Source organism: Podarcis liolepis, assembly GCF_965112155.1.
Source record: "Podarcis liolepis genome assembly, chromosome: 5".
NCBI lineage: Eukaryota > Metazoa > Chordata > Lepidosauria > Squamata > Lacertidae > Podarcis > Podarcis liolepis.
The window spans coordinates 7,653,860-7,678,597 of NC_139556.1; the positions used below are offsets into that span (position 1 = coordinate 7,653,860).

Here is a 24,738-nt window from a genome sequence, read left to right on the forward strand (position 1 = left end):
GTTTTAACTTTGTGATACAGGAGGAAAAGAAATAAATGAGACAATTAATGTCCAATACATTGCAAATGAGGTGAAAATTGCTAGGGTTTAATTGTCATCCATCGTTTCTTGAGAGTAAGCATGAACTATCTAGATGATTAGCAACTAGATGCACTTGTCACTTTTTATGGCTTTATCTATGTTATCTCTCTCTCTTTCTCTGTCTGCTTCTCCATTCATGCTCATCGCTCATTCTTTTGTCTAATGCAGATTTTAAGCCTTTATTATCTGTCTGTTCTGGTTAATCTTGTATGACTAAGTGATACGTTGACAACATAACAATGTTAACAATTATGATGCTGTGTTTAATAATACATAAACATGTCCTATTTTTCCCCTCCTAAATATTTAAAGGAACTTGATTGTTTCAAACTTCTGTGTCTATAAATTTACTGCTCACTGAACAGCTGAATGTAACCTTTCCGGCAAACTCTCAGAGAAGATACTTGGCAATTGCAAAAAATAAAAAATAAATGCCAGCAATTGTGTATTGCCAAAAGGTAATAAGCAGGGCTGGCCAACTTATTTTTGCTATCCCAGGCTGCTGCATGGCATGAAATACCCTTGAACTTCCCTTGATCTTATAGTAAAGCGTTCCAGCAATGGGGGCTGAAGGATGTGCTGCCCATTTACACCAGGAAAAGAGATGATAGTCTGAGAATTAAGTCGGTAGGTCACCCATGAGAGGGTAGTGCTGGTGTAGATTTCCTTTATTGATCTGATATCTAGATGTCTACCCTGCCTTAATCGAGACCACTCAACTATAGACCCTTTTGGGTTTGGTGCAGAAGCTAAGGAGATACTACTAGATGAGGGGCAATTCCATGGTGTAGTGTTTGTGTAGCCCAGTGCATGATGTTGTCAGGAGTTCAGCCTACACTCGAGTAGGACCCTGGTAGAGAGACATGCCCAACTGGCATGTTCCCTCCCTCCTGGTTGATTGTTCGGGAGCTTCATAACCTTTCTTCAGCCCAAACATCACAGCAACCGATGCCAACCAACACTGGCACACTTAGGGATCCGCAGAGTCTGCACAGTTCGTGTGACAGACCTCAGCAACTCAGCATTTTGGCTAATCTACTTTATTTACATATAAACACACATGGAGCACTGCAACATGGCTCCCCCTCTCTCTAGCGTCAGACAGCAAAGAGAAAAAGAACAAACTATGCAGAAATAGACAAACTAACAGGAAGGATCTGAGACCGGCGCGACCAGAGGTTTACCGAAGACTAGACTAAATTTACTGAGTATTTGAAAAGTATTTGTGATGATCAGATTACGTTTGTAAGACTCCAAGAAGTTCTGTGAGGAGTAACTTAAGAAATATTGTAAAAATGAAAAGGGAGAGATGATTTGTTAGAAAAGGTAAAGGCAATATTAAGTTAAGAATTGCAGGAGAAATAATCAAGAGGGAAGGCTATCAGAGATGCTGAAGGAAGTCCAAACAAGGACATATGTATAATAATTTGTGTGGTATGTCTTATTTTTTTTTGTAAAAATAATAAAAAAATATTATAAAAAATAAAAAAGAACAAAGGCAATAGTCCCACTTCATGGAACACAGTAACACAAACATCCTGTCTTCGTCACTTCTCACTCTGTGGAGTCAAAACATATACCATCATGTGAAAGACAACAATCCCATGACTGCAATCAGGGAGCAGGAATTCTAAGATGGTAGATGAGTCCATAGCAAAAGGGAAGTTCACTTTCTTTTCATATCTTGCACATCAAAGCAGTTTTACTTATCTGTTTTACAATGGGTGGTTAACTGTACTGTTTGTAAAATACGTTGATACGGTTGAGGAAACCCTAGAAGGACTGTGACTAATCTTTTGAAATTTACATTATGTTTTCTTTCTTTAGAAAGTATTTTGGAGAAAAAATTGGAATGTATTTTGCCTGGCTGGGCTTATACACAGAGTTCCTTATTCCGTCTTCGGTAGTTGGAATCATTGTGTTCCTGTACGGATGCTTAACCATTGAAAGTGACGTTCCTAGGTAAGACTGCACATCCACAATGTGGTTTGATATCTAAGATGATGTGCTGCTCAGGTGCATTGTCGATGACTTTGTGCTGCAAAGCATCCATTTACAGAGCTGGTAAGCTGAAAAAGAATGAGGATGAGATTTTTTTTTACTCCTCCAGTTTCTTTTAAATGCTTGTCTGTCCTCCATTCATTAAAAGTACATTGCCCTGCTTGCTACCATTGCAGTGTTCTGCCATACAAGCATCTGCCCAGCACCTTCCATTGGTATGTTTTTAATAGGTATTAAAAACCAAAATTTCTGTTCTGGCATTCTCAAATATATCTCCATCCTCTGCCTTTCCCCCCCTTACTCCCCTGTCTTCATATGCCTAATCTCTGAGGGCCAAACTACCAATTAGCTTCAGTCATGTGTATTGGTTTGCTTCAACATTGACTTCTCCCTCTCCACCCCAGCAAATGCAACCATATCGGCTGCAATCGATAGTGGAAGATCAGGGAGTGTGTTTGGGTGCTTTTAACAGAGAGAATGTATACAGAAGTTGGTGCCATGCCCCTTAGATTGTAAATATGAAGGTAGGATTTGTGACTCTTTATGTCACAAATAATGGGGCACGGGTGGCGCTGTGGTCTAAACCACAGAGCCTAGGGCTTGCCAATCAGAAGGTTGGTGGTTCAAATCCCCGCGACGGGGTGAGCTCCCGTTGCTCGGTCCCTGCTCCTGCCAACCTAGCAGTTCAAAAGCACCTCAAAGTGCAAGTAGATAAATAGGTACCACTTCGGCAGGAAGGTAAACGGCGTTTCCGTGCGCTGCTCTGGTTCGCTAGAAGTGGCTTAGTCATGCTGGCCACATGACCCGGAAGCTGTACGCCGGCTCCCTTGGCAAATAAAACGAGATGAGCGCTGCAACCCCAGAGTTGTCCGCGACTAGACCTAACGGACAGGGGTCCCTTTACCTTTACCTATGTCACAAATAAAGACGCGGGTGGTGCTGTGGTCTAAACCACATAGCCTAGGGCTTGCCAATCAGAAGTTTCGTGGTTTGAATCCCTGCGACAGGGTGAGCTCCTGTTGTTCGGTCCCAGCTCCTGCCCACCTAACAGTTCCAAAGCACACCCGTGCAAGAAGATAAATAGGTACCGCTCCGGCGGGAAGGTAAACGGCGTTTCCATGCACTGCTCTGGTTTGCCAGAAGTGGCTTAGTCATGCTGGCCACATGACCCGGAAGCTGTCTGCGGACAAATGCCTGCTCCCTCGGCCTATAGAGCAAGATGAGCGCCACAACCCCAGAATCGTCTGCGACTGGACCTAATTTTCTGGGGTACCTTTACTTTTACTTTATGTTCTGTGAACAATGCCTAGCTACTGTAAGCCAAAATGATTGTGATCACAATTATTACTATTAAATAAATATCGCAGTGATTTTGCATTCTTCGTTAAAGACAAACAAACATATCAGAAGCTGTGCAGTTTCCCAGTGACACTATAAATGTGACTTCTGTTCTGTCCATTAACTCCGTATTATACATTCTGAAACTGTGCTATCATTGGGTGAGGTGTACTGAAAGTAACATTACCGTGAGTACAAAAAAGGTCCCACCTTTCCAACAAGAATGTAATTTCCTTGTCCTACAAAAATACTCTCTTATAATATCTAAAGTGGTGGAGTTTATGGCAAAACTGTATCTGTAGCACCCTCTGCTGTCTCTCTGCCATAAGAATGTGATTTTTGTATTTTAAAAGAGGGGTGATGAACTTTGGCCCTCCAGGTGTGGCCAAACTAGGTATATTGAGAGTTGTCATTCCAGAGTACGGTATTTTGAAGTCCAAGGCTTCCCCACCCTGTTTTAAAAGGTTCAATGCTAATTTTACGTTTTAAGGAGAAACCTGCTTTTATGCTCACTATATTTCAACTGCTCATGCTGTGTCAGTCTCTTTGCATTTTGCTGAGCTTCTTGTAAGTCCTGCTCAGAGAAATTGAATATCACTGGTAGATTTCTGATAGCTCAGAATGCAAAGGTCATGTTGTTCCATGGATGCAAATGGCTTCTTGGTGCAGGATGTTCTGAACAGGAAAAACCGTTCAGAGAAAGGGCTGAGGATATTTGTGAAAAGAAGCACTAGAAACTAAGTTTGAGGTGGCAAATATGATAATCGGCTGAGAGGAAGTGGAGAAACGGAGAAGGCTTGCCAGATTGTGGAGGCTTTGTAAAGGAACAGCATCTCTTTCCCCGGAATTAAGCTGTGCCTTCACCTATGTCTACCCTTTTATATTTGCAAATAAACCCAATATTCTTGAAATATCAAAATGACCTCTTTCCAATGGAAACGGCAGCTAGGTAAGCATTCCACCTAGAACCCATCACTCAGAGATGTAAAGTGTGCATAACAGTCCTATTATGGCCAAAGTGAGTGTTCATTAGAGTGGGAAGAAATAAATGATAGACAAAGGAAAAGTGCTTAGCCCTTCCCCTGCCCGTCGCTTCTTCTCCACACTAATAAATAATAATAATAATAATAAATTATTTATATCCCGCCCTCCCCAGCCGAAGCCGGGCTCAGGGCGGCTAACAACAATAAAATAGTACCACATTCTAAAATCATTCATTCTAAAATTAATTCAAAACAAATTGATGGCAGGCATTGGGCTGGAGTTCTGTGAAGATTGCCAAAGGAGGGAGTCAGGCTGTGCCCTGACCAAAGGCCTGGTGGAACAGCTCGGTCTTGCAGGCCCTAACTGCACCCCCGCAAGAGATGGGAGTTGCCCCCCCCCCCAATCCCATATCGTCCCGTCCCAGCCAAAGGACCTGTGTCTTTGAAGGATTTAACTTCAACCGGCTCCCACGTAACCATCCAGCCACAGCTTCCAAACATCGGATCAGTGTGTCTAGGGCTGAGTCAGGATGGCCATCCATCAACAGATAGAGTTGGGTGTCATCAGCATACTGGTGGCAGCCCAACCCAAAACTCCGGACAAGCTGTTTTTCTTCCACTTGCAGCAACCACTTGGATGGGAGAAATGGCTGGGGAGGGGGAGGCGGAGGGCAAGGAAAATGGTGAGCGGGGGAAGGCTCAAGCCACCTTCTCCTGCATATTTCTTGGTGCCACTAAATAGCACCCTCCTCTTAGCATTTTGTCAAGTTCCCACACCTAGAGGAGGATTCTATTTCAATTTCATTTGGCATTAAGCCCGAAGAAATGCTTCTTAGTGGTTCTTAGTGCTTTTTAAAAATTTTATTGCCTTACTGGAGCCATTTTTCATTTTCTTTTTGTAATTAAATTGTATTGATTGATTCTGCAAAGAAGTGGATAAGATCTTGGTTATCTATTGTTCCTACTGCCGCTTGTCGTCGTTTTCATTTGTAAGTCACCACGAATATTTTTTTTTAAATAGAAACATGGCCTGCAGATATTTCAAATAGATAAATAAGAAGGAAAACAACCAATGAATTTAAATAAATACTCCCTTCTCTTAGCCACCATCTGGATGTCTGAACTTCTGTTCTTGCTGAATGAAAGTCTGTGACTGTTCTGTAGCAGAAAGCAACTTCCCTCACAGATTATATGTTATTCTGACCTTTTGGATTTTGCTCTTCATAGCAAGGAGATGTGCGACCAACGTAATGCCTTCACCATGTGCCCTCTGTGTGACAAGACATGTGACTACTGGAACCTTAGTAGTGCTTGTGGCACAGCACGCGCCAGCCACTTATTTGACAACCCTGCCACCGTCTTTTTCTCCGTTTTCATGGCACTTTGGGGTAAGTTTTGCTTTGAATGTTATATGCCTCAGTTAGATAGGGCAACATTCATAAGATGATGCTCAATGGCAAAACGATGGGTTCGTTCCAGGTTTACAAAACACCACAAAAGTAGTATCAGTAAGGAAACAAGTGCCTATTGGTAGGTTAAGAGGCAAACATGTAAAGGGGTTAACTGGTGTCTTAACTAGTATGGGGAAATTATAGAATCATAGAATTGTAGACTTGACTAGATTTGTTATTGATGTAGTCTTGTTTTGGTTTATTGGGTTATACCACCACAGGTGCGGGAACTGTTGTTAGAATCCCCCACTCAATTAGTCCTAACAAGACAAGCATATTAACCTTGATGCCAGATAGTTCCCTTCTTAAGCAGTCCAAGCTCTGATTTTTTTTTCCATTAGTTTGGGCATTAAGGAGACAATGGTCTCAGAGGTAGTCATACAAATGTGCAAATCTTTCTCACTCTGCCCTATCAGTTCCTTTGGCTGTGGACTGAGCCTGTTGATTAGGGGTAGAGCTTGTGTATTCATGTTGTTATGATCCACATGTGTAATACAGTGGTACCTTGGGTTACATACGCTTCAGGTTATAGACGCTTCAGGTTATAGACTCCGCTAACCCACAAATAGTACCTCAGGTTAAGAACTTTGCTTCAGGATGAGAACAGAAATCGTGCTCCGGTAGCGCGGTGGCAGCAGGAGGCCCCATTAGCTAAAGTGGTGCTTCAGGTTAAGAACAGTTTCAGGTTAAGAACGGACCTCCGGAAAGAATTAAGTACGTAACCAGAGGTACCACTGTATAAGAATTTTCACATACTAGTGCTGGATCAGGAGACCAGTTACCCAGCTGTTCTTGGCAATGGCGGAGGAAGAGGCGTGCACCATCCCCAGCAGCACAATCCGGGCGGTGTGCCATTGCAGCTGCTCCCCTGCCCGCGCTGGGCACCACGCCCCTACGGGTGGCACACCACGCCCCCAGGGCATGCGCCACGCCCCCGGGATGTGTGGCAGCCCCGCCCCCAACTGCTCTCCGCCCCCCCAGTTCCGGAGCATGAAGATCTGCCACTGGTTCTGGTTGGAGGAGATTTGCCAACCTTCTGTTTGTTGGTTATGGTCATTAATGCTCTTTAAGGATGCAAGAGTCAATGACTCTTGGGAAGGGCCAGTGGGGTTAGCCCTTAGGGTATCTTCAGTAGCTATATGGCAGCAGTCTAGGATGGTCTTTTGTAGGAGAGGCTGGGCTGTTTTGTAGGAGAGGCTGCTCTGCTTCCTCTCCTGGGCTCTAGTTAGCACCATGGTGGATTTATTGCACGTTCATAGAATTGTAGAGTTCGAAGGGACCCCCAAAGCCAACCCTCTGCAATACAATGAAAGCATCCGTGGCAGTTGGCCACCCAACCTCTGCTTAAAAACCTTCAAGGAAGGAGAGTCCACCCAGTGGCGTAGCGTGGGGGGTGCAGGGGGGGCCAGCCACACCAGGCGCAACATCTGGGGGGGGGTGCGCTCGCACTCTCAGCTCTCTGCCCCTACCTGGCTCACTCACTCTCACTGCAGTGCTGGCTGTGCGAATCCGATCCAAGCCGCCGGGTCGCCGCCCACTGTGGAGGGGGTGGGTGCCAGGCGTGCGGTGTGGAGAGAGAGCGAGGGACTATCTGGGGGAGGGACAGTGCAGCGGCCGCCCAGCGCAGCGCTGAGCACGGGAGAGAACCACACCAGACCAGACCAGGCAGCAGCAAGAAGAAGCTGGCAGCGGCGGCAGGTTCGGGGTTAGGGGGCGCAAATTACTTGCCTTGCCCCGGGTGCTGACAACCCACGCTACGCCACTGAGTCCACCGCCTTCCTAGGGAGTCCGTTCTACTCTTAAACAGCTCCTACTGTCAGAAGGTTCTTCCTGCAATCTCCTTTCTTCCACTTAACAGGATCCAGCTGTGCAGCTGACCCTGGTTTCCATGCATCTGTCCACAGGGATGTACATGGAAGCATGGCAGCTCCCACTGAGTTCTATAAGGCAAAGTAAATCACACAGTTGGAAGGACCAGAACTGCTTCTCACATCCTGGGCCCTGGGGTCACCAGACTCAGTTAATTCCTCAGTCGCAGTGGTGTTCTGGTGGTTGCCATTCCCTTCTGTTATGTTGGGCTCCCACTAGTGGGTGGGTGGGCACCTACGGTGGGCAGGGTTATTTATTTATTTATTCATTTATTACCCAGTCTTCACCCTAAGGTCCCGGGTGAGGGAACAACAATTTAAAACACAGCATTAAAAAACAGTTTTTAAAAGTACAGAAAATGCACTCAAAGAAAATAGGGTGGATCCTGAAAATACAGACTTTCAAGTGTCAAGCACCAGGGTGAAGAGGCACATCTTCATCATAATAGAGTTCCTGCAAGGGCTCTATGATTTTTCCAGGGGTCTTTGCAAAATAAACCACCCAGACACAACTTGTCATAGCGATACTATTTGCTAGTAGAGTGTGATAGCATAGCTATAGGCCGTTTTTTAAAAAAATACAATTGTTCAGTTTTTCCTATACCCACCCAAATCAGACTGGCAGAATAAATTAAGAGAGTATGTTGAATTAGCGAGAATATCAGCAAGGCTATGAGACGTTACAGGCGATAAATTTACCAGAGAGGGAGATATTTACAGAGTTTATGTAAAAGAACATTGTCAAAATATTAATCCGTCGGCAGGCCTTGATTGAGTTTCTGCAGGTAATCGGTCAACTTTATAAATTTAAAGTAATTAGAATAACGAGGAGAAAATAAAGCCAAGTGTGTAATTAAGGTATTCCGTTTGGGAACATAATGGACCGGAGGTCATTTCAAATTCATTACAAAATGATGTACAAAACAGGTATCAATTAAGGAATGAACGTTTGTTTGTTTTTATTATTTCTTTAGCACCTGTTTAATATTTTGTTATATAGTTTTAAAACCAATCAAGCATTTTTAAAAACAAAAAACAAACAAACCTTGTTATATGTGGACTAATACACAGACATTTTCAGATATTTGGGCATTGGATATTGCACATGTGTAGCCAGTGGAAATGATTAGGGTGGTGAACGACTGTTCTTCCTGTTGTCACCCTGGTGAGGTGGGTGCAGACCCACAACCGTACAAGTGAATAGTCCTGATCTCCTTTTCTCTAGTTGCGTGTGTAGGTCCCCAGGCCACCCCTCAAATAACTTCACACATAACACGTAATTTTAGTTTTGGTTTTTGGGCACTATTTTGGCCACAACTTTATTAAAATACAAAATCAGTGAGTGGTTGTTTAGACATTGGTTATGACTATCTGTCCCCCCGCCTGGGACAGAACTGACATCCCGAGGTCCGATCGGTAGCCAGTAGAAGAGAAAGTCAAACTTGGGGGTCATTTGAGCTAAGCGTCGGTCCCACGCCGCTCACCCCAGCAGCTCCCCGAAAGCTTGCCTGCCCGGTCCTATAACAAGGATTCCCATAACAGGGATTGGGCGGCCCTGGTCCCATGACAGGGATTGGACGAAATCGTGGCAAGCCCCAGGATTCCTTTAACGGAATTCCCTTCAGCGCAATAGGAGGGGCAGGCACGGCCTAACCTGACCCCTCCACCACCAGCATATTATAACCAATGCCTAACCGCAACCTTACAAGTTGTGACGAATTGCTGAGTAGTAGGCAAAAACCAAATGGCACAGCCAATCACCAAATGGCAAAATTCCTTCTAGGCCCCTGCTCCAAAGCAGACGACCCCATGACAGGCAAAGCAAGGTCAACCGGAAAGAAGGCGGGCGGGCGGGTGATCCGATGCACTCTGCAAAGAGAAAGAGAAACCAGAGTGCACCAATATTTAAAGACTATGGTCCAACCCACCCAATTTGCAGCATACAATTTGCCCCATTACCCAATCATGATGCCAGGCAACAACTATTAACCTGCCTGGCAACAAGAGGCCTGGCCTGGTGGCCCACACAGCAACACGTGCTCTCATTTATTGGAGAACACGCTTTACCAGTCCTGACATTTTAGAAAGACTCCCTTGACTGCAATAAGGCCAATAGGTTATCATTCATGAAGACCGTACAGACTAATATTCAGTAATTTGAAGTTGGATTATCATAAATTCTACCCAAATTATTAATGTTAGCGTTTCAAGACTGAATGAGATCTGGTGTTCTATTCAAGGTATGGGAAAATATAACCTCTGGAAAGCATGTTATAAGTTTTCTCTAAAATTATATGCTGTGTTAGAATTTTAAGGTCATGCAATGAAACTGTTTGGCAACAAGTTCAAGTCAGGCAAAAAGTAGTGCTTCATTTCAGAAAAGTTCCCTGTATTGCTGATTATACTCTACCTATTCTAGGCTCTGATTTGCTGCATATCTATATTAGGAGGGTTTGAATATTCAGCATACTGGTAATCAGAATAATCAATTTTGACTCTGAAGCCCTCTTCTGATTAAAATTGGATTTTCTTTCTCAGCCACCATGTTCCTTGAAAACTGGAAGCGTTTGCAGATGAGACTAAGTTATTTCTGGGACCTAACCGGCTTGGAGGAGGAAGAAGTAAGGGTTTTTTATTATTACTTTTTTAAATAGTCCAAATAGTTTCCAATAAAAATAACATCAGGTGGAGACTTGCTATTATAAATCCATAGAGTGTGGCTGGATATGACACTGGGACAAAAAGAGGTTAAATCTAAAGTAAAATAAAGGTAAAGGACCCCGGACGGTTAAGTCCAGCCAAAGGCGACTATGGGGTGCGGCGCTCATCTCGCTTCAGGCCGAGGGAATCGGCGTTTGTCCACAGACAGCTTTCCAGGTCACGTGGCCAGCATGACTAAACTGCTTCTGGCGCAACGGGACACCGTGACAGAAACCAGAGCGCACAGAAACACCATTTACCTTCCTGCTGCAGCGGTACCTATTTATCTACTTGCACTGGAATGCTTTTGAACTGCTAGGTTGGCAGGAGCTGGGACAGAGCAATGGGAGCTCACCCCGTTGCAGGGATTTGAACCACCGACCTTCTGATTGGCAAGTCCTAGGCTCTGTGGTTTAGACCACAGTGTCAACTGTGTTTACCTTACCTCAGACTAGAATGAGATGATTGCTGTCACAGGAACAGAGAGGTATAGTAAGAGTGGATTCAGTACCAAATAAAGTCGGATTTGGTGGGAACCATCCAGCCATTCATTTGTTTAGTAATATAATATTAATAGCAAGCATAACATGGCACTGAGATTTTAAGTTTTCTTTAAACAACTTCCGTTTCTGTTATATGCTGTTGGTGGAAAATTGTTTCATAGGAAAAAGAGATAAATCGCTCAAGCCTTTTCAGCTGAGTTTATCTTTGGACTATAGTAACTCTGTCTAGAATAATATTTGGAGGAAGGTTCTCTTTTCTGTTGCTGAGCCCAGTTATCTGCAATGAAAATCTTAACGTTTTCTTGTATCCATCCCTGGTTTATCACTGACCTATATTCCGTTATTCTACCTTTTCAATATGCTTTTTTTAAGAAGGGTTAACATGATTTGCAGCCTTCTAGATTTCAACCCCTTTCCCCTTTTTCTAGTAGCTACATGTCAGAATGAGAGGTGGACAATGTAGATGAATTGTAAGATTCTGCAGATGTTGAGTGGGGAGGGAGACAGGGGAAGAGTCAGAAAGTTAATAAATGATATAAATGTGAAGATTAAATGGATAGGAAAGATGGTTAGCCTTAATCAAAAAATTAGAAAGATTACTGGAAAGAAGAAAAAGAAATAACTTGAGATTGACACAGTGAACTACCATTAGGGCAACTGAGAAAATGAAGGGAATCAGAACTGAACATTAGAGCAGGGATAAAAAGACTCCTGCATTAGCTCTGTTTCTGTCTTGGATGTTAGTCATTGATGGAATTCTTTTTCTCAGTACAGTGGTGCCCCGCAAGACGAATGCCTTTTCCGTTTTTTGAGTCGTTCCGCAAGACGAATTTCCCTATGGGCTTGCTTCGCAAGATGAAACGTCTTGCGAGTTCTTGCGAGTTTGTTTCCTTTTTCTTAAAGCCGCTAAGCCGTTAATAGCCGTTAAGCCGTTAATAGCCGCTAAGCCGCTAATAGCCGCTAAGCCGCTAATAGCCGTGCTTCGCAAGATGAAAAAACCGCAAGACGAAGAGACTCGCGGAACGGATTAATTTCGTTCAGAACCCAGTATAATTATGGTCGTTGTTTAAGATAGGGAAGGCTGTTTGATGTAGGAAAATTCTCCAGTCTCCAGACCAGGGTTGAACCTTTAATCTATCCAACTGTTAGTTATATGTAGGGGGGAAAGTATATTGTTTCAAACAGAAAACATATCAAGGGATGTCAGAACTGTTAAAAAACAAAACAGATATCCAAGTCATTTTAAAATTCCCATAGGTAACTTCCATAGTGTAAACAGTATATTTGAGTCTATTCCTTGGTCACAGAAAAGTCCTATTGACGTCAACAAAGCGTTTGCAAAAGTACAAAATTCAGGATTTTGCTTTTTGTTTCCAAGATGGGAAGTCTCAGTTTCATTTGGAGCAATTATTTTGTCTTTAGCTTGGCTCACATGGTTTTCAATAAGTGTCTGGCAGCTGGACTGGCTTGGTTCCAGCATTAGTGGATGTGTGTGATGTGGATATATATATATATTCTCCGTACATGGATATTTAGACTTCCTCAACACATCAGAGTCATTTACAATATTGTTCCAAGTCAAACCGCCTTCCCTCCCTTAAACAAAGATCTTAATTCCACTGGCTTCTGCACCGGTGTGACTCCAATAATTTCAGCTAAACCACACTGGTGAAAATAAGTTCAGAATTAAACCCAAAGATCAAAAACTTGTAAGCTTAAAGCTGTCTTTGGGTGTTTTTCATTTGAGTTAAATCAAGAAAGGGGCACAAAGATCATCGCACTACCTCTGTCCCTTTTGCTGATCTCCCCAGACTTCAAAGTTGAAAACTTTCTATGCTCACGGAGTCTCCACATATGTTTCAGAAACCTGATTCTCCAGGTTTTTTACACAAATGAGGAGACGCAATGAGCATTCTAGGTGACCAAAATGGTAGCAGGGCAGAGCTGGTGCATTCATCTGTACTCACCCCGCTTTCAAGTATCCTTATTACTCTATAGACCAGGGGTCAGCAAACCTTTTCAGCAGGGGGCCAGTCCACTGTCCCTCAGACCTTGTAGGGGGCCGGAGTATATTTTTGGGGGGAGAATGAACAAATTCCTATGCCCAGCGGCGTAGCGTGAGTTGTCAGCACCCGGGGCAAGGCAAGTAATTTGCGCCCCCTAACCCGGGGCAAGGCAAGTAATTTGCGCCCCCCCAGCCCCTAACCTGCCGATCTGAGGCGAGTTGCCGTTGGTGCTGCCGCCCAAACGACGCCGCTTGCCTGGAGGAGGAGGGGGGCAGAGAGGCGAGAAAAATGCAACATGGCCCAGCAGCTGCAGCAGCAGCGGCGGAGGCAGGGCTGTGAGGAGGGGCTGCCTGGCGCGTCCTCCGCGGCCCTGATGCGCGGGGACCGCGGCGAGCGCTGAGAGCCGCTGCCTGCCGGACACCTTCAGCCCGGGCGCGCGCACAGCTCGTCGGTTCCGTGAAACATGGGGCTCTGCTACAGCCTGTGCCGGAGGCTCTTCGGCGACTCCAGAGGCAGCGAGCGCGCCCCCAGATGTTGCGCCCGGTGCGGCCGGGCCCCCTTGCACCCCCCAAGCTACGCCACTGCCTATGCCCCACAAATGACCCAGAGATGCATTTTAAATAAAAGGGCACATGCCTGCCCATGCTATAGACGAACAACGAAAGACAACTAAACTCTCTGGTTGTGACCTATAGACCAAAACAATACACACAAAGAGTGGGTTTTCTTTTTTCCCCCTGGCAGAATCCTCAGGTATGAGTGTCATCCATTTGTTCTGGCCATGTTTGCCTGTGCTGGGGAGTCTGAAAAGAAAAAGGTGGGGAAGGAGGAGTGACAAGGATATCTCCACATGCTCAGGCCACTGCTAACTGCTGGCCAGGTGGATCTGGCAGGGTCCAGGACTGCTTCTTTTGCCCCATGCTGGGCTTGTTTTTTTTAAAGGTAAGCTAGCGAAGCAAGGAGGGGCGTGGGTGGCGCTGTGGGTTAAACCACAGAGCTTAGGGCTTGCCGTTCGAATCCCCGCGACGGGGGTGATCTCCCGTTGCTCGGTCCCTGCCCCTGCCAACCTAGCAGTTTGTTTTTTATAAGATATTTATTAAAAATTTTAAGATATTACAGTAAAAATGAAAAAATACAAGAAAAAATACAAAATAAAAACAGTTAAAAACACCTTAATTTTCCGTTGCATATTTTTCTTACACTTATTTCCCCGGACCTCCTCATACCTCCCTTTTTCGTATTCCACTTCAATTTGTTAGTTCAGCAAATCCTTACCATTAAGCTTTTACCCATTTATAAACCTTTTTTTCATGTCTCTTAAAGCATTGCAGCTGGAAACCACTTAATTTCTATCCAACATCATTCTAACATTCATTAATTTTACAATATTTCTGTAAATAATCTTTGAATTTCTTCCAATCTTCTTTCACCGACTCTTCTCCCTGGTCTCGGATTCTGCCAGTCATTTCTGCCAATTCCATGTACCAACCTAGCAGTTTGAAAGCATGTCAAAGTGCAAGTAGATAAATAGGTACCACTCTGGCGGGAAGGTAAACGGCGTTTCTGTGCGCTGCTCTGGTTCACCAGAAGCGGCTTAGTCATGCTGGTCACATGACCCGGAAGCTGTACGCCGGCTCCCTCGGCCAATAAAGCGAGATGAGCGCCGCAACTCCAGAGGCGGTCACAACTGGACCTAATGGTCAGGGGTCCCTTTACCTTTAGGGAAGCAAGGAAGGAGTTGAGGTATATTTGCAGACTCATGCCTCTGCCTCCCATCAGCTAGATGGAGTTGACGGCGAGTGCTTCCTTTGCCCCGTGGAGGGTTTTTTTCTGAATGCCTCCATATAGAACGTGTGAGAGAGATTCAGAGGTGATTTGTCTGAGAGACAACATGTATTTGTGATGTGGGAGCAGTGCTTTTTTCTGGGGGGGGGGGACCCAGGGATACGCATACCCCTAATCATTTTGTGAATCTTTGTACTTTTGTCCATTTATTGTGTCTATTTTTCCCGATTTGAACTTTAAAATGGTGGTTTTCTTGAGTCAAAATGAGAGTACCCCTAGGGGGGGAAGCACTGTGTGGGAGGGAGAGAGGGATATCATTGTGTTCTCTGTGTGTAAAAGGAAAAGGGAGGTGTATTTTATTTTATTTTATTTTATTTTATTTTATTTTATTTTATTTTATTTTATTTTATTTTATTTTATTTTATTTTATTTTATTTTATTTTATTTTATTTATTACATTTATATCCCACCTTTCCTTTAAAGAACTCAGTCTCCCCTCCCCTTTTAATTGTGAGGTAAGCTTAGGACAGGCTTCCCCAACCTCCGCCCTCTGAATGTTTTTGGCCTACAACTCCCATGATCCCTAGCTAGCAGGACCAATGGTCAGGGATGATGGGAATTGTAGTCTCAAAACATCTGGAGGACTGAGGTTAGGGAAGCCTGGCTTAGGATGAGAGACAGTGACTGGCCCAAGTTCACCCAGTGACCTTTCCAATCCCTCGCTTTATGGCTGAAGCTCCCAGGTCCTAATTCAACAGTCTAGCCTCTATACCACACTGACTCTCTGACATATGTGTGGTTGGGGAAAGATGCGCTTGGGCCGAGAGGGAGAGATCTTGGGCGAGAGAGAAAGCGAGGGAGAGAGGGATCTCCCTATCATATATTTAGTATATTGCATCAGGTATTCGTTATTGTATCAGTGGTCTGAATACTCCACATAATTTAGATTTCTGGAAAACGTTAAACCTGCTGAACTATAAATATTTATCATATTTTACATTCAGCGAAAAATTTCAAATATGGTTCGGCACCACAATGGCCATAGCTGTCAACTTACAGATTTGAAAATAAGGGACCAGCAGCCTCGAAAATAAAGGATCAGTAGCCAAAATAAGGGATTTTGCTATTGTAAAGGGTTACTTACATTGGTACGATTGACAGATGCTGTCAATCTGGCATGAGGTGGTTGAGGCGCCGTGGTGGCCGCTGAAGCACCGCCCTTCTGCGTCCCTCTCCATCCCCTCCTCTTCCTCCTCCCTCAGACCACCTCCTCAGCTGCCACCACCGCTGCCACCTCCGGGCTCGCGGGCGGGAGTCTCTCTCCCTCCCCCCCTCTCTCGGGCGGGGAAGGGCCGATGGAACTCCTTGTGCCAGGATGACGGCGCCAGCGCACGCTTTCTCTCGTGGCAGAGGACCCCGAGCTGCTGCTTCCCTCCCGAGCTGGGCGAGCATGAAACCTGGGAAATTTAAGGGACATCATCAATAAGGGACAGCAGCGGGACACGGCGCTGGGATAAGGGACGCCAAATAAGGGACAGTTGACAGCTATGCACAATGACACCCCAAATGATGTAATTGCTTCAGATGCTTTGTGTTTAAAAAGAAAGCTGGTCCTCTAAGCTGAGCATGGCCCATGAATAGCCCATCTACTGCTTGATTAGTCTCCTGTTTTTGCTGCCTGTGTTGGTTTGCACAGTATCGGAGAAGCTGTCAGGCAAAGGACACTTGGGCTTCAGCCACCGGCCACAGGATCAAGGTCTGATGCGAAGCTGCACCGCTTCTATTCAAGCAAGAACACCAGAAAGGAAGTACGAGCCTTCCTGAACTGGTTATACAATCCTGTTTACAACTCACTGCTTTGTTCTAGCACTGTCTGACTGATCTCCCTCATCTCCTCCTGCTCATTGTCATTTTAGTTTGTAAGCCTCAGGACAGGGTTTGTGGTTCATTTTCGTTTGTGAAAAGTGCCTGCCACTATAGTTTTCTACTTGATGTGAGCTGCTCCGAGAGATAATTGTTTGAGTGAGATTGAAATATAATAAATAAATAAATAAAATATACATTTGCCGGGCAGGATTTGATTTGGTTCATGAGTTGTGTAGGTCTCATCAATGTATACAGTGGTGCCCCGCAAGACGAAATTAATTCGTTCCGCAAGTTTTGTCGTCTAGCGAATTTTTCGTCTTGCGAATCACGAAATCCCATAGGAATGCATTGAAAATCAATTAATGCGTTCCTATGGTCAAAAAAAGTCCAAACAAAGCCAAATTTGGTACAACAACAGTTTATTAACTGCTCTTTAAAGTCACACATACTGTAAAGAGCAGTTCAAAAATTGAAGGGAAAATAAATTAACTTTATAAACAAAACATGTCTTTGTTTTTAGACAAAGGAAACAAAGTCGCGAGACGTTTTCATCTTGCGAAGCAAGCCCATAGGGAAATTCGTCTTGCGAGGCAAATCGAAAACGGAAAAACCTTTCGTCTAGCGAGTTTTTTGTCTTGCGAGGCATTCGTCTTGCGAGGTACCACTGTATTCATTTGAAACCAGACAACAGGCAAAGTGTGTTCTCCCTCATGGAGAGCACGTGTTGCGGTCAGGGCTGACAAGACACCTCACTGTTGCTAGGCAAAAGGTTTGGCCATTCTTTTAAGCAGGGGTGGGCTGTTACTGGAGAAATTTATATGTTGCCATTTGTTGATTGACAGCCCTATTTTTTAAATACATTGCACGCAGTGACAAACTTCCTCTTTTCGCTGCGTGCTTCGGATCACCCGCCCTCCCTTCCCTAATTTTAGGCTGTTTGCTTGACCTTGCTATGCCTGTCATGGGGTCGTCTGCTCTTGGGGCAGGGGCCCGGTAGGAATTGTGTCCATTTGGCTGATTGGCTGGTGCCATTTGGTTTTTGCCTACTGCGTAGCAAATCGTCACAACTTGTAAGGTTGCGGTTAGGCATTGGTTTGAGAATTGGTTGGTGGAGGGGTATGGATTTGGCTGTGCCTGCCCCTCCAAAATGCTGCTGCTGCTTCAAGGGTTTTCTGTTAAAGGAACCCAGGGGCTCGCCATGCTTTTGTCCGAAACCCCCTGGCAAGGGGCTAGGGCCACGCAAGCCCCTGGGAGCATTCTGGGGAGAGGTGAGGCATGGTTCCCAGTCCTGTCTCTCTCCCCAGGTGACTTACCCTTGCTGACTTCGTGGGGGGTGCGAATGTCAGAGCTGTCCCCGTGTGGGGTCAGTTAGCGCTACCAATGCCTAAGCAACCACTCACATTGCTGTAATTTGAATAAAGTTGTGGCCAAAATTATGCCAAAAACCTTAAACAAAAATTAAGTGTCATTGTGTTTTTATTTGGGGTGTCTTGGGGACCTCGACGCGCAGATGCCACATCTTATTTCAAAACCAATTATAAGGTCCAGTGCGACTATTTTAATTCAATTGTTTATTTAGTAAGTATTGCAAGGTGTTGGTTCTAAATGTGTTCTCCCTTCCTCTCCCCTGCCAAAAACGTCCCAAGGAACTAGTCAAGGTTAGACTTCTTTTTCCATTTTGATAACCATATCAGTGTTACAGTGTAACCAGATAAGTGTTTCTTATCTGATTGGTGTGTTTCTTAATTGTGAGCTACTGAATCGTGTATCAATGTGCTTTTATTCCATTTGATTATCTACGAATTTTCTGATGTTAAATTTGCCCCACATTTTTACATTTTTCTTTAGGAACATCCCAGACCAGAATATGAAACCAAATTGCTACAGAAGAAATCCCAAACCGAAAAATGCAAAAATACATGTCAAGATGAGGTATGACATTTCAGTTTTACTGTAAAACAAAATGACTGCCTTGGTTTCTTCCATCTGTCTGTCTGGTTGTTTTAACTGTATCTAGTTTTGAAATTGTTTTGTGGGTCTTTGGACTGCAATAAAGTTTTGCTTTCATTTGATTTTTACTGTATTTTTGCCTTCCATTTCTTTTCAACATGTATATTATGTTTTTCTTAAGGCCGTAACCTTTAATTGATTAAAGCCTTGGTTGAATAAACCAGGTTTTGCTCCAAAAGAGAAGTTCTTGCTTATTTTGGGGTGGGTAGGTAGGGTGCTATTTTGATTTTGTTGTGTTCCTACAATTGAAAATGAAACAGATAATTTTCCATTGATGAATGGCAGTGTTTTTTTTTAATAACTGATCCTTAAGTATTAAAAAAGACTCATTTTCATAAGATACACATTGACTGATATTTATTTCAAGTGAATTGCTTGGTTAACCAACAGCTTTGGACAATTCAGTGTTTCTGCTGCCACTGCCTAGACTCTGCAGAGTGGGACAGTCACTGCCACATCAGCAACCCGGCCATTTATGGTGGCAGTAGGAGAAGGTAGGGGAACAAGCAGATGGAGTCTGATGCCAGCCAGTGTTGGCTGTAAGAGCATCTTGAGATCTAGCAGATTCTAGGCTGGCTTCGCTCATTTCGAGACTTTCTGCTGGTAGGGATATCACAGATGTACCTTCTGGTTTCCCTCATATTCAGGAAGCAGAAGAGGTGGGTCTGTACCAATAGGAGGTCAGCTGAATAGTCCAGAGCAGGGGTGTCAACTCCTGGGGGCCCAGCCCTCCCCCACCCCAAATTTTTAAAGGAATGCCTGGGCCAGGGGTCTGCAACCCGCGGCTCTGGAGCCGCATGTGGCTCTTTTACACCTTTGCCGCGGCTCCGGGGCGGATACTAGCGAGGGGAGGAGGCGCATTGTGCGCCCGATACTCCCCACTGTGGCGGGCGCTGTACTGGCTGTGACGTCGCATGGGGGCGGTGCGTGCATTGGTCACGCACCGTCCCGACGTCACCTTCCCGCCCACCCGCTACATTGTAAAGGGCATGTACGCTGGTCACTGCATTGAAAGAGGGCATGTACGCTGGTCAGTGCATTGAAAGGGGGCATGTACGCTGGTCACTGCATTGAAAGAGGGCATGTACGCTGGTCACTGCATTGAAAGGGGGCATGTACGCTGGTCACTGCATTGAAAGGGGGCATGTACGCTGGTCACTGCATTGAAAGGGGGCATGTACGCTGGTCACTGCATTGAAAGGGGGCATGTACGCTGGTCACTGCATTGAAAGGGGGCATGTACGCTGGTCACTGCATTGAAAGGGGGCATGTACGCTGGTCACTGCATTGAAAGGGGGCATGTACGCTGGTCACTGTTTTGAAGGGGAGTGAAGAACACACACACACACACAAAGGTACCGTATTTCTTGCACCATAACACTCACTTTTTTCCTCCTAAAAAGTAAGGGGAAATGTCTGTGCGTGTTATGGAGGGAATGCCTACGGGTGGCGTGCCTACGGATTTTCCTCCTCTAAAAACTACGTGTGTGTTATGGTCGGGTGCGTGTTATAGAGCGAAAAATACGATAACTTGTTAATTTAACATTTATTTCTATGAGGAGGAGTAATTCTGAGGGGTCAAACAAAGAAATAATTTTAAAAAGTGACAAAAAAGTTATTTTTATAATGACGAGTTTTGCGGCTCCCAGTTGTTTTTTCTTTGGAAACGGGTCCAAGTGGCTCTTTTTGTCTTAAAGGTTGCAGACCCCTGGCCCTGGGCTCTTTCCTCAGAGCAAGGTGTTCTGGGCAAGGTGGCCCATGAGAGTTTCTATGCCACTGTGGCATTGTCGTGGCAGCTAAAGTTTATTTTCTGGATTTTTTTTTTAAAAAGTTAATAGTTAAACAGCTAAATTTAAAAGGGAATTTCTAACTACGATGGCAAAATCACAGCAGCACAGGCACTCCCTTTGACCACCAATTTGCCTCTTCCTAGAGCTTGCCTAGGAACGTGGGTGGCGCTGTGGTCTAAACCACAGAGCCTAGGACTCGCCGATCAGAAGGTCGGCGGTTCGAATCCCCACGACGGGGTGAGCTCCCGTTGCTCGGTCCCTGCTCCTGCCAACCTAGCAGTTCGAAAGCACACCAGTGCGAGTAGATAAATAGGTACCGCTCCGGCGGGAAGGTAAACGGCGTTTCCATGCGCTGCTCTGGTTCTCCAGAAGCAACTTAGTCATGCTGGCCACATGACCCGGAAGCTGTACGCCGGCTCCCTCAGCCAATAAAGCGAGATGAGCGCCGCAACCCCAGAGTCAGCCACGACTGGACCTAACGGTCAGGGGTCCCTTTACCTTTAGAGCTTGCCTGGATGACAGTGCTGGGTTTATGTATAAGCTAAACAAGCTATAGCTTAGGGCCCTACTCTCTTGGGGGCCCCCAAAAAATTAAAGGGAAAGAAAACTGGATGTACATTTCCAAAATATAAGATAAAAAACAAGTAAAATAAAACCTACATACAGCAACAGTGGTTTGTGTTGTGTAGGCGCCTATGATATAAGTAATGGGCCTCGTCTGCTCCCTAAAATATCACTGGTTTGCTCATTTTTATATACAGTGGTACCTTTGTTTTCAAACTGAATCCGTTCCAGAAGTCTGTTCCAAAAGCAAAGTGTTCTAAAACCAAGGCACGCTTTCCCATTGAAAGTAATTTGTTGTTGACAAAGGACAGCTGGACATATACCTTCAGTTGCTTAGGGCCTCATCAAATCTAAATCTGGCCCTGCTGGATAGTAAAGCCCAATAGGCTGGTTAGTCCCCTATATCTAACTATCTTCAAGAGAAGCGCTAAGTTTCAATGCAACCAGAACTTCTCAAGGTGTTTTCTCCACCCACCCAGTTCATCAAAGTTTACCATACTGAGATAAACCATCTGAATTTCAGCAGAAGCCAAAACAGTTTCAAAGACGTGTTCAATTTCTTGCAGGGAGGGTTTTACACAACTCAACAAAAACCACAGTGCACTTCATAGTGTCATAAATTAAGATACTATAATGGCTGCGTTTCATAACTGCTTTGGAGTAATAATTCTCCATATTCTAGTAATGCGGCTTTCATCCCAAAATGAGCATGACTTTCTCACCAGGCTGAAGTTTCCCCATAAAAGGCAAGGAACTGCAACTGAGCAAAGACTGTAGACGATAATATTAGTTCTTCCATTGCCCAGACTATCATGGTGCATTAAAATGTATGCACTGGGATAATTGTTTCCATTAATATCAGTGGCTGTCATGCATGCATAAACCCTGACAGGATAATGAGGATACGGATAAGCTTTCTGTCTTCTACAAAGCGGATGTTTTGTCCGTTTGATAGAGCTGCCAAGTTAGGAAAGTTTTAACAATATCCATATTCATCAGAGATTCGCTTTGCACGACGCTCGCTCTGCTTTGTTAAGGGGAGGTTGTAGGACAGATGTATGCATTGTGTTAACCTTTTGTGTGGACTTTGCTTTGGTCAAAACGGTGTTTGGGCTTGTTCAATGGTGTAGCTCCCATAGGAAAGCTAGTGCCAGAAACTAGAGTTTTCCTTAATTTTCACCAATATGTATTTATATGTAGACACAGAAACAAACTTGTGTACCGAGAAGAGTTTGTTGCCAGTGCTTACTGCTGTTTTCCCCTTTCCTGTATAAAGCTACCGTATTTTTCGCCCTATAGGATGCACTTTTTCCCCTCCAAAAATGAAGGGGAAATCTGGGTGCGTCCTATGGGGCGAATGCAGGCTTTTGCTGAAGCTTGGAGAGCGAGAGGGGTCGGTGCGCACCGACCCCTCTCACTCTCCAGGCTTCAGACAGACATCCACAGCGTGGGGAGCCTTGCAGGAGTTCCCCGCAAGGCTCCCCACGCTGCGGATAGCAGCCTGCTACCCAGCGCGAGGGGCGCCCTGAAGCAGAGCGCCCCCCAGGCCAGGCAGACATCCGCAGCGTGGGGAGCCTTGCAGGAGTTCCCCGCAGGGCTCCCCACGCTGCGGATAGCAGCCTGCCGCCCCGCGGGGGGGGGGGGCGCCCTGATGCAGAGCGCCCCTCGCGCAGGGCAGACATCGGCCAGCCCCACAAGCTTGGGGGACAGCAGGGAGGCGCAGCGCCGCCATCCCGCTGTTTCTCAACCTGATTCTGTTTCCCCAACCTGCTTCTGAGGGGGAAATAAAGGGAATTTTCCCCCCTTTATTTCCCCCCAAAAAAACTAGGTGCGTACTATGGGACGGAGCGTCCTATGGGATGAAAAATACGGTACCTTTGTGGAGGGAGAAAGAGAGAGAAGAGAGAAAAATAAATATGGGTGATAATAGATGCTGATGCTGGAGTCTGATGGTTTCTTGAACTCACCATATTTATGGAGCCCCCCTCCAATAGAATATTCAAATGCATTGCAATGCGCTTGTCTAATGGGTGGAACTGTGCGATTGTTAAAGCTTCCTTTTTTTAAAATACCATATATACTCAAATCTAATGCTCACCTTTTTTGGCCAAATTATGTTGTGAAAAGTAATGTGCACTTTAGATTTGCTTACACATTTACATTCGGCAGCAAATACTTTTTTTGGCTTCAAGGTTCTGGAAACTGAGGTGCGCATTAGATTCAATGGCACATGAGACTCGAATAAATATGGTACAGGTTTATTGATTTTTGAGAATGTACCAAATCAAAGGAGAATAAAAAGCCATAACTGTAGCTGTGACTGAGTGAAGTACACAGGTTGTTCATATTTTCTTCTTCTTCTTCTTCTTCTTCTTCTTCTTCTTCTTCTTCTTCTTCTTCTTCTTCTCCTTCTCCTTCTCCTTCTCCTTCTCCTTCTCCTTCTCCTTCTCCTTCTCCTTCTCCTTCTCCTTCTCCTTCTTCAATATTAATAAATAAATATGGAGGAGTGGCTCAGAATTTACATTAGAATGAAATCAGATTAAAAGCTATAAAAAGTTGGATGTTTAGCCTGGAAAAGAGATTGAGAGGAGATATGATAGACATCTTCAAATATCTAAAAGGCTGTCACGTGGCACATATAGCAAGCTTGTTTTCTCCAGCTCTGGAGGGTGGGGTTCAAGCCTCTTACAAGAAAGGAGGTTCTGGCTGACCATCAGGAATAACTTTCTGATAGTGGAATGGACTCCCTTGGGACTCTCCTTCCGTGGATGTTTTTAAGCAGAGTTTGGATGGCCACCTATCATGGATGCTTTAGCTAAGATTCCAGACTGGATGACTGGACTGTACAATTCTACGATTCGAGGCAAAAGAGGGATAGGATCAAATGGTTGGGGAAAGGGAACAGTCTCAAACATGTCAAGGCCAGGCAAAAGGAGAATCTGTTAGAGGGGAGGGGAGTCTGATGTGTGAGTCATTGGAGGTTTATATAATACACTATTTTTGGTTATAGATGTTATAAATGGAAACCATGTGACTTCAAGCCTGGCAGTGGCCAAAAGCAAAGCCCCCAAGTCCTTATGTCCTGCAGTGGCATTACAGGCAATTATTATTATTATTATTATCATCATCATCATCATCATTATTATTATTATTATTATTATTATTAATAATAATAATTTATACCCCGCCCACCTGGCCACTCTGGGCGGCTTCCAACAAAATATTGAAATACAATGGTCTGTTAAACATTAAAAGCTTCCCTAAACAGGGCTGCTTTCAGATGTCTTCTAAAAGTCTGGTAGTTCTTATCTTTGACATCTGGTGGGAGGGCGTTCCACAGGGCGGATGCCACTACCGAGAAGGCCCTCTGCCTGGTTCCCTGTAACTTGGCTTCTCGCAGCAAGGGAACTGCCAAAAGGCCCTTGGCACTGAATCCCAGTTCTGGGCTGAATGATGGGGGTGGAGACGCTCCTTCAGGTTTACTGGACTGAGGCCGTTTAGGGCTTTAAAGGTCAGCACCAACACTTTGAATTGTGCTCGGAAACATACTATGAAAGCTATGTGTTTGTGCTGTTTATGCAATATGGGAAGTCGAGTCATTTCTCATGTGGTATACAAGGGCACCTTTGTGCTCACAATGGGAATATGTCAACCCAAGCATTCGGCATTTTGGTTTGGTTTTGGTTTTCTCACCATACTTAACTCCATTTTATAAAGGCGTGTTCCACAAAATCAATAATTTATCTCCTGGGGATTATGTTGCAGTTATTAGAGGTTTTTTATTCTGTTGTA

At 44.7% G+C, this 24,738-nt stretch overlaps 1 protein-coding gene across 1 annotated transcript in view; it reads left to right on the plus strand.

The window, feature by feature from the left end:
- The window catches only part of ANO2 (anoctamin 2), a 155,165-nt gene that overhangs the window by 60,443 nt on the left and 69,984 nt on the right, over positions 1–24,738 (plus strand). The window contains exons 10-13 of the mRNA XM_083503337.1: positions 1,909–2,043; positions 5,631–5,791; positions 10,261–10,343; positions 18,431–18,514. Of these exons, the coding sequence (XP_083359463.1) occupies positions 1,909–2,043; positions 5,631–5,791; positions 10,261–10,343; positions 18,431–18,514 (463 nt within the window). The remainder of the gene's footprint in view (positions 1–1,908; positions 2,044–5,630; positions 5,792–10,260; positions 10,344–18,430; positions 18,515–24,738) is intronic.